Raw genomic sequence first — 10819 nt, 5'->3', positions numbered from 1 at the left:
CTGGGGATCAAACCCGCAACCTAGGTATGTGCCCTGACGAAAGTCAAACCTGACATCTTTTGGTGCACAGGGAGGACGCTCCAACTGAGCCACCTTAACCCATTTTTTTTCTTTAAACTTTTCTGTTTCCCACAATGATCCTTTTACTTTCCTCACCCCCTTCCCTTCCTTATCTTCCCAGATGCCTGGAGCACAACGACAGCTCGATCCCTATGAATGGAGTGAATCTGGGAAATGACCCAGGTGGTAATGTCCATTAGAAACTGAGTTTTTGGCTGTGATTAGACCTGTGCCCTCCACCTGGGGAAACTGTAGAGGAAGAGATGAGATTACAGGTAGACAAGGGTTTTGTCAGTTTTTTCCTCTCACCCCATCCCATCTCACCAGTATCAGGCTCTGGCAAAGCGGAACAACTCATTCAAAAGATTCTATTTCTATAAATTAAATAAAAACACAATTAAAATTTATTAGGTGCTAAAACTTGGTTTTGAACTTTTATTAAAAAAATATATTTGCAAACATATAAAATTTAGGATGAAAAATGCTCATTTGAAAACATGTAATAACTTAATATTTGCAAACATACACAGATGGTATAAAATTCATACCATTAACAATGTTAATGATGCAGTATTGCGCTCATGGAACAAAAATCTCACTGTAATTCCAGAGCTCCTCCTCCCCATGTTTCAGGGAGCTGAACCTCTGGGACACTGAAAGTCATGAGAGCCACGTGGCCAAAGCGGTAACAGATCGACAATAAAAAACCATTTAGAACATATTTTAAAAACACGTTTAAGGAGTCACACAGATAAAAGGGAAACACAATTCTGCATCTTCCCCGCTCGAAGTGAACGAACGATATTGCATCTTAGCATTTAATGAAGATACCAAGTCAAATACAAAACGAAGTGAAACATTGCACATGTCTCTCCTGCTGAAAAACAGGCTCCTTGAGGCCCAGCACACTCAGGGACACGTTCTCAAGCATGGCTTGTAGAAGCCCAGTGTTAGTTGCTTTCCTTGGTGCAGATCTTAACATTTTAGACACCAGAAAACACAGGGCACAAGGTACTTTGAATACAAGCAAAGAAAACCAAAGACAGATAAGAGAGAAACACATGCTCAGCAGCAAATGTGCAGTGAGAATGCAGGACACATGTCCCTGTGGTTCCCCATCTTCACTCACACGGACTGGGCCCACTTGTGCCTGTGCCACCTCTCATGCCTCTGTGTCTCTGCATTTGCCCAGAGTTACAGTATGATGGCTGATTTTGTTTTTTTAAGCAGTTAGGCACCTTCAATTTCATGTTGCATTATTAGTAATACAATGGCAGTTATGGCCTCTACTAGCAAAATGAGAAAATTTCAAACTACATTCTTTGGGGAGGAGAGTAATAAAGCTGCATTGTTTAAAAATATTTACCTAGTAAAGGATTTGATGGGGTTTATAATTTTTACAAGAAAACATAGGCAGAAAAAGAACAAATTCTTGACATGCAAAATTGGGTCAGACATATCCTATACTAAGCCTGTGTGTCATCTGGCAGAGAGGACCCAGGTCAACTTAGGCTCCTAACAAAACACTACTCTGTGATGGCGACCCAAAAGCCGCAGAGGGAAAGCTTCGGACATTCACACGCAGACAGCACGAAGTGCTTCTCCTGACACTGACAGTCATTTGAAAACTTAGGATTCAAAGTCACACCTTACAAATCTCAGGAGAGATGCACAGTGAGGAGGAGCTTCTGCCTTAAAGGAACAAGGTCATTGGGGAGGTACGGGAGTTCAAAGATATTACACTAACTACAACAGAGAAGAGCAGTACCACCCCCCATGTTGGGGGTGGGCGCGCAGACAGACAGGGTGGCCTAAATGCAGGTCACCTGGAGTCCTGCAAAACCTACCAAGAAGCATCTGTTTTGGTGTCCTTATGATTCAACTAAGGTTCCAGAAAAGACACGGGAGCAATGTAAACACGCAACCCAAGCTAGCATGAGGTTCTGGACGGGGAGCCTGAAAGGGAAGTAAGGCAACGGCACCGTGACTTCCGGGCCAGGGTCATCCAGCTGCAACTATCCAGGCTTGGCCTGACTTTTCTGGGAACTCATTCTGGCCTAAACTTCCGGGTAATCATGATGGTGAAGTTCTGGCTTCTGAACTTTAAATAAATGCTTTGAATATATAAATCTGGGAGTTGAAACAGGCATAACCTTTTCAAGTCTCCACGACTTGGGCACTTAAAAGTTTACTTTCACATTAAGGAAACCTTATCACAGATTCTCTTTACCATCTATCATATTTATTCCCTTGGATTAAAGGGCGAAAATTAACAGATCTGATTACAGACCCTCTTAGGATATTCTCTCTTAACTCTCCTAGAATATTATATATACTCAAATCACCACATCAATTCAAATGTCTATTATAACAAGAATCCCTTGACTCTTGTTTAGCAAAGTCCACTGAGACTACTCCTGGGTGTGACCAAACCTACTGGTGCAACTGTTTTCTGAGAACAGTCACGTGGCGCCTTGGACACCGTCTCCTAGTGTCCGTAACTCTGTACCTTACTGTAACTTTCCCTGTGATACACGAACAATTCATTTTTGGTTGCTGAATTTACACAATGCCTTTGAAAACAAACTATTCCTAATTGAGTATGAGAACTTATAAGGTTTCCTGACTTCTGCACAATTCACAAATAACTAGGTAGACCCAACAGAAGACACTAAATTGAGAAGCAGAAAAGTTGCCCAGGAAGAAAGTTTAGATTAACAAAGCCAATCAAACAAAGCATTCTTTATGCTAAAAAACTAAGACCAAACTAAGACAAGTATGTAATTCACAGGTAATTTTCTAAAAATCTCAGCTAGGAAAAAAACACCTATGACCTTATGATTGAGTTACCATTAAAGCTTAAACGCCTGTTCCCGAGGAACCAGCACACTTGTTAGCATTATTCATAGCTAACCCTTATGCTAGCTGGTTGAGCCACTTGGGTTTTTACCCAATCATTAAATAGTGCTCAGAAAAGTAAGCAGTGCATCTTAATTGGTTAAATACTACAAAATGACCTGTATCATAGAAACGAGGACACTTTCATTCAAAGAATATCTTAAAATTACTATTGCTGAAATAAATCAAAATCTACATTAAAATATTACTAATCACCATTACATGCCATAAAAGAATAAATATAAATCATGGCAGATTAATAGCAGCATAACAAAGCATCTTTACATATTTTCACACTTTGGGCTGCAGAAGCACTCGCAGCCTAGGAATACATTGGTAAAGTTCTGAATTTCAGTTTGTTTGAACTCCATCTACTACAATAAAGTAAGGGCAATGTGAATAACAGCTCCCTTATCTGCATAGCTTCACGATTATTCTCAGTAGACTCGAGGAATGGAACCAGAATGGCTTTGTCAGATTGGTCCACTGGTCCTTTGTCAAAGTGTTAAGGAAAACAATCAACAATGACTTCTGTGTTTACACAGAAAAGGAAATAAGGCTATGCTTCACACACAAACGCAACATTTCCAAAACCACTGGAGAGTTTAACGTAAAGTGGAGATTTCTGGTAGAATTTGAGCCTCACTCGCCCAGCCTTTGCTTCAGAAGTGTGACCTGCCTGCTCCTACAACACCGCAGGGCCCAACGGCACCCTGGGAGCCTGCTACATGTCAGCACTGAGGACCTTAAAACACAACTTTCAGAACTTTATAAAGGCCCAACGGGGCACTCATATAAAATATACTTCACTTGAACAAATCAGTCCTCACTTGCCAATTTAAACTCTGATCCTTACAACATGAAGCGATGATGCAGAGCTAACGTCTGCTCTGTTCAGAACTGGACTCTCAGCCTAATGCTCAAGTTTCTGGGGGAAAGAGGAGGGAAGGAGTACGGGCTGGGTTAACTCTGACTGCTGCAAGGCTGGTGACACTGCTCCTAAGACCTTGAAAGTGAAAGCAGCTGACAATCAGACTCCTTATTTCACACGTGCTCACAGCTGATGAAAACACCCACACAACTTACACAATGGTCACTTTTTTTTTTTTTTGTCAAAACAAAGGTCTGCTGGTGATGCTTCACAGTGAAACCTCCATTATCACTGAGAACGTCACTTGGAAAACATTCTTAAGGAGTGAGTCTCTTTCTCATAGGCTCAATTTCAGGATTCTCAAAACTCAATGTTCTGTTCAGAAGTTCCCATGATGAGGCCTATTTGTTTCTGAGGTTGACATTCTGTCTTCAGGCTGGTTTCTGCTCCAGTCATAGGTTGTGGTTGTCTTTGTTCTTGGTCAGAACCTGCAAGTAGACTTCATGAAGTGTAGTGAGGAAGCTGGAGTCATTCTGGAAGAGATGTAATGTCACAGTTAACTCATCAGAACTCACGTCCTATTTTTTTTTTAAGGATGTTTTTATTGATTTTTAGAGAAAGAGGAAGGGAGAGGGAGAGAAACATGGATGTGAGAGAGGAAAAAATCGTCTGCCTCCTGCACGCCCCCTCCTAGGGATCGAGCTGGCAGCCTGGGCATGTGCCCTGACCGGGAACTGCATCGGCAACCTCGTGGTGTGTGTGGTATGAGGTTCAACCAACTGAGCAACAACAGCCAGGGCAGAACTCACATCCTTGATAACAGCTTAGAAAAAAGCTATATAAATGATTTTTGTAATTAGCCAAAGAATCGCACCACCCAGAAAAACACCATGAATTTACTTTATGACCTAATTTCTAATAAATTGTAATTTTTTTAAAATTAAAGAATGAAAATTCAAAGACTACAACTGATGCCCTACATACCTTTATTAGGTGTATTAATGTCTCCTGGAGCTGAGACTTGCTGAGAATAATGGAAAGCTTTCTCTGACTTTCTGATGTTCCGACAGTCAGAGGAGAAGGGGAGCTTGCTTTCCTCTCCAGGTCTGCTGCCCTTGTCACTGTCTGCTGGAAAACACTCGGGGACAGCAGCACCGAAGACACTGCAGTGGTTGTTGTAGTAACCAGTGGGGGGCCTGCAACCTGCAGGGAACAATGGTCATTTTGTATCAAAGCACAGAAGCCAGCAGCCAGGCCCAAAGTAGGAAACACCTGATAACCTGATATGCAGAAGGAGGCTGGAGCAGAGTCCAGCGCTATCTGGAGTTCAGATAAGCATTCGGCAGAAGCGTTCGAGCATTTACGTCTGGTTAGGAAGCCTGTCAGCTATGGGATGAAGAGCCACTTACGGGGTAAGAATTTGTAGAGTTGCTATGGGAAGCAGAGTGTGGTCACCACAGAAGGGGAACACGATGACCAACCAGCACAGCATGCACAGTGAGAACCACCCTATGATAAATTAAAATGTACTGTTTTCATGTGGGGGGCAGGGCAATGACTGAAGAGGGCAGGAGGGAGTGCTCTTGGGTGATGGAAATGTTAAATATTGTTGACTGGGTGGGGTTATTCAAGGGAGATACGTTTAGCAAAACTCATAAAAATCTGCATTTTAGTACATGTAAATTTTACTTCAATAAGAGAATAAAAAAGTCCAGTTATACAAGCATTTGTTTCTTTTGCAGTGTTCAATATATTTACTATACAACTGCTGGTATCAAAGATAGAATTTTGTAAAAATAAAACTAACATCTACCTCCTTCCCCCATTTAGATGTGCTTCTAGGCTAGTAATGGCTAACCATTTGACCACACTAAACCAGGAATAGTCAGTGTTTTTAATAATTCTCACATGTCATACAAGTAACAAGAGATCTACATTCCTCTTTCTCCTGTCACCCTCCTCATGTACAAAAATTTTGAGGGTATGGTTTTGGTGTCTGAGCCCTTTAGCTTGTTTTTTTTTTTGGTGCAACACCCAGCTGAGAGCTCCCACCGATCACCATGTAGTAGGATGAGCCACAGAAAAGACCAGTTGACAAGACCAGTCAGAAGCTGGCTTTAGTTTAAAGTCTGAGACTTGAGAAGAGGTGCAAAGGCTGAAAGGCAAACGGAAATGTAAAAGGAGGCTAGGACAGCACTGTGGCAGGTAGTGACACTGCCCTCTGCTAACTGGGACATCACAGCTCTTCCAGGGCAAAGAGTATCTCCTACTCAGAGAACCAGGCTGACGCACTCCCAGCAGTCCCCCATTCGCAGACTGCATGTCCACTGGTGGCCAACCCTGCCCTCATACACACAGGCAAGACATCCATACAGGGATGACCCGAGGTCTACAGAGGTCATGGCAATGAACTGCCTCAGGGAGCAGGGCCTAGGAGGGGGCATCTACAACGGGTCTAGGCTTGAAAACTATAACTTTTCACTCAATTACAGTGTTCTATTTCACACCCAGCAGAACTTAAAAAATAATATGTTCTTTAGAAAATGGGAGTCCTTACTGGGATGGCACTGGATAACACCTTTGGCTGGGCAAAGACTTCAGGATCCTGGTTTTGCTGCATAGACTGCAATGTTTAAAAAAGAAAGAGGAACAGATGTAGCACGTTTCAATTACGATTTCCTAGTTACTGGGGAAAATGCAGGTTAGCAACAGGAAACATCAGCAATAGTTCAGACATTAACTAGCTCCTAGATTCCTGAGGGAAGAGGCTGACAGGAACTTGTGACAATACAACTGATGATGCAAGAGGATGAGAGCTTCGGGACAGACCCTGACCCCCTCCAGTTCCCCAAGGAGGTGTGTGAAAGCCCTTAATGTGTCTGAGGAAAAAGCTGAAATCTGAGACTCTTGTAAGAGCCCAAGCCCATTGTTGCTATCGAGTCTGCAGAGATGCAAGGTCCTGGCAGTAGACCCCTTGATAAGGTGATTTAAACTCTGGACAGGTGGCCTAAACAGCCTTCACCCAGAGTCACACTTACACCTGCTAAACTGTCCTCATTCACTGCGACAGGAAGAACCTGCTATAGAGCAAATTCACTGGAACCCAACGAAGCCCCAGGTCCTGTCATGTAATTCAATACTGCCATGTAAATGAAACTGTACACATACACTGGCTGCCCTTGAAAGGAGGTGTTCAGGTTGATGGGTGCATCTCCAGAGCACCAGGAAGGGTGGCAGCAGGTGCATTCTAGGGCATAAGACCTAACTGTTAAATAGGACACTCTCTCTCCTTTGTACTGCAGAGAGCCTCAACAGAACTGGCCCAAAGTCACACTTTAATAATGTAACCACGATACTAAATTTCCTTTCAAAAGAATGAAACAAAATTTCCCATTAACTAAGAATACACAATTATTATGATGGGCTCTTCTACACAATATTATTTAGTAAAATAAGATTGGGAGTTATTATTAAAGGGCATGAGACTAAAATCTTGAAAAGTAACCAATACACATTACAGTAGAAGGTTCTACCCTTTTTCATTTCTGTAATCTTACAACTCACCAACCTCATAAAAGTTATTTAGTTTCCAACTCCCCCAGTACTCACTGGGTGCCTGTCTTGTGCCAGGCACACTAGGGTGCCATAAGAGCATCCCAGATTTGGAGGTGTGAGGTGATATAAAGCTTCCTAGTGAAACTGATCTTCAGCTGAGATCTGAACACCCCTCCCCCACCACCATGAAGTCCCACTAATCATACTTTTAAACAAATCCACTTGTCCACATTCCTACATTCAGGCCCCCACCGGCTCAAACCTGGGTGACCGTCACAGCCTCCTCCCTGATGAGTCACCCTACCTGTCTTCTCCTTTCCCAGCATGCCTTCTTCCTCAAAGCCCTTGAAACATTCTGCAGGGCTCTGAGGACAAGCCTCTAACTCCGTAACACAATCGACAGCCTTGCTCACTAACCAATACCCACTCCCCCAAGTTTTTTTCTACAGTAGATCCAGTCACACTACAACTGAGGTCAGCAAATACCTTCACATCTCCAGGCCTGTGCACAGGCTAGTCTCCTTGCCTCAAACACTTTTCACACCTCTCAGAAAAGTTTGGCTAATTTTTACTGAGCCTTCAGATCTCAGCTGAACATGTTTCAATAGGAAGCTTTGACCTCATACTTCCAAACCTGGGATGCTCTTATGCACCCTAGTGTGCACGGTACAAGGTAGACACTGAGACTGAGGGAACTAGGAATTGAACAGAGCTTGGGATAAGTTGGATCTGAGTGGTCCCCAAGTCTGGAACTATCATGCAAAACAAAAACCCCTAAAATGCATACCGGTACGAAAATGCAAATACTGTTTCTTAGCTTTTATCAGTTGAAATAATTTTGAGAAGCAGAACAAGTTAAAACACCATTCACCAATTACTTGGTCGTTCATCACAGAGCTTCTGACCCCCTCCCCCCTTCCTTTCTTCTAGCCCCTGACATCCTCAACAGTTGTCTCTTTAAATGACTGTCTCATGTCAGTCAAAATCACGGTCTTTCCAGTTTCATTCCACTCAGTCATGGCACCCACTCTTCTGCCAGTACCTGAAGGGGAGCAAGCACCATGTTGCTCAGGGAGGTGGAGGCTCTCACTGCTGCTGTCTTAGGGGGAGGCTCTATGAAGCTCTCAGGTGTGGCCAGCTGGCCAGTTGCTGGAGAAAAGCTCGGTGCCACTGCACCCTTCCCAAGTGACTGTGTCTGTATTTGGTCATGCTGTGGGGTCAACCTGAGTTTCTGGAGAAGATCAACGCTTGGGAGGGTTGTACAGGCGGTATTTGTCACGCTCAGTGGGGCCCTGAAGGGGCTCTGGCTGGCAGTTAGACTGGCATGGCTCAGCTCAGGGACTGGCTGACTCAGGAGTGGAGACCTCTGTCTAGGCGTGGTCTTCACCGCCTGCATTATGGTGGTGTTTCGGGGTAAGGCAGGGGGAATCTGTGCAGTAGGAGCTTCTGCTGGTAGAGTGGGACTGAGCCCAGGGCACAATGGGATCGTGTAGTTTGGGACCTGCTTTTCATTGGACTGTGAGATGGAGGCAGGCGTGATTAGCACCGGGGTGGTGACTTCAGGTTGGACTGAGTGGTGGGCAGCAGGATGGACACCCGGGTTTTCTGACTGAGGGGCCCCTCCCGACTGCTCAAAGGAAAATGGTAGGAATGAGCTGAGTTCTCTCTGAGCAGCATCTCCTGGCAGCTTCTCCACTTCTTCTGAATCCAGGCCCACAACTGTTGGCTGTTCCTTTGGCAGAGAGGTTCCAAATAATTCTTCTACCGTCAGGTGTTTGTGTCCAGATGGCGCAGGCTGAAAAACAAATCAAACCACCCAATGAAAGACACCTCCTACAAACCGGTGCAACTAAACTTCATCAACCAAAACCAGTTTGCAGAGGCAAGGGTGGGCGGGCTCTGAAAATAAGAAAACGGACCAAGCTGAAGATGTACTAGCGATTGAGGCCAAAATGCGTCTTGGGCAGAAATCTACATTAGTGGCTCTGGCTGGGTAGCTCAGCTGGTTAGAGTGTCATCCCGATATGCCAAGGTTGCAGGTTTGATCCTGGGTCAGGGCAACAAATCGATGTCTCTCAAAAAAAAAAAAATTCAAATTCAAATTTTAGAGACTCCAGATAACAGTGTCAGAATTCACTTTTTCTGGGCAAATGACTGATATCAGGGGAATGGACAATTACCTTATCACAAAGTTAATCATGCCTATTGCCCCATGTCAGTAACACATGTAGGGAAATAACACTCAGGAGGACAGAGGGACCAAATGCTGATCATGTAATCCTACCTTTATTTTCACTGTTCTTGATACAAAGCTAGGCATTGCACCTCGAGGACTGGGTCTCAAATACCAGAAAATAAATGTAACCATTTAAACAAAATAGCAAGCCATTTCTCATCCTACTCCCAAATCACAGAATCTTTAAGAAAAGCCAAAGCCTTCAAGCCTGAAAATGTTAAATTTACATATGTATGACTGACCTGGCTTACTGACACCACCGCATGGATTTAAAGGAGAAGTATTCATGCTTTCCACTACTGAGCATCTTGCACCTCCACACAGTGTTGCCTATTCTTTTAACCTTTATTTTCTGAGTACTCACAGGGTACCAGGTCCTGCTCTGACCTGGGCCCAAGGGACACAGCAAGGACTAACAAAAAGTCCTGCTCTGACAGAGCTTATGTTCTAGTGGGAGACAAACCTAAGTACTTTGAAAACACAAAGCAGCCTCAACCTATGGTTTTATTTCTGAAGTGTGTGGACTACTTAGTTGTTTAGCCATGTTTATATGCAAAAATAATTAGCTGAAACATGATTTTCAGGGCCTCAGTAAGTCTATAAAGGCCCTTAGGTACATTGCATGTGAAATATAATCATGATAGTTCTATGATATGATCATATTTCTACAAAAAAAAATGAACTCAGTTTCTCCCAGGCAAATGTTTGTTTCATCCATTTGACAAATAATGACTGAGTTGGCCAGGTGCCAGGGGCACTGCAGTGATGGGTGGGTGCGGGAAGAGAGGGGGGAGGGAGCTTACTGGCTGCAGGCTCTAAGGGGAGAGGGTTGGGGTCCCCTCTGTCACGGAGAGACAAGAGGAGGAGGAGGAGGCCAGTGCTGAGGGCAGTTTACACGAGGGACAGCAAGTGAAGGGAGTGGTGGCGAGGACAGCATCGGCTGCTGGGTGAGGGGCAGAGCGGATCTGGGGATGACGGCAGTGAAGCAACTGTTGTTGAGGAAGGGCTGAAGCCTCCCCCAGTGGTAAGACCATCATTTCATACCAAACAATCTCACCTTAGCAAATGTTCAATAAAGAGTATTCTATTAATATTTAAAAGCTAACATATCAGTCATTGCAACATATTAATGTGACGAGAGGTTTAAGTGAAGGAATCCTCCAATGGCAAGTTTAGGCCCCACTACTAACGTGCAGTGA

The 10819-nt window shown here is 43.9% G+C and overlaps 1 protein-coding gene across 3 annotated transcripts in view; it reads right to left on the bottom strand.

The window, feature by feature from the left end:
* Positions 1-469: 469 nt before the first annotated feature.
* DCP1A (decapping mRNA 1A) overlaps positions 470-10819 on the bottom strand; it is a 50598-nt gene continuing 40248 nt past the window's right edge. For all 3 annotated transcript variants that reach the window (XM_081159090.1, XM_081159091.1, XM_081159092.1), the window contains 4 exons: positions 8427-9179; positions 6387-6452; positions 4814-5032; positions 470-4362 (listed from right to left, as the gene is read on the bottom strand). In XM_081159090.1, coding sequence (XP_081015216.1) covers positions 4282-4362; positions 4814-5032; positions 6387-6452; positions 8427-9179 — 1119 coding nt within the window. In that variant the 3' untranslated portion in view covers positions 470-4281. The remainder of the gene's footprint in view (positions 4363-4813; positions 5033-6386; positions 6453-8426; positions 9180-10819) is intronic.

The sequence above is a fragment of the Miniopterus schreibersii genome, assembly GCF_964146895.1.
Source record: "Miniopterus schreibersii genome assembly, chromosome: 15".
Classification (NCBI taxonomy): domain Eukaryota; kingdom Metazoa; phylum Chordata; class Mammalia; order Chiroptera; family Miniopteridae; genus Miniopterus; species Miniopterus schreibersii.
This window is presented reverse-complemented; position numbering and strand designations above follow the sequence as displayed.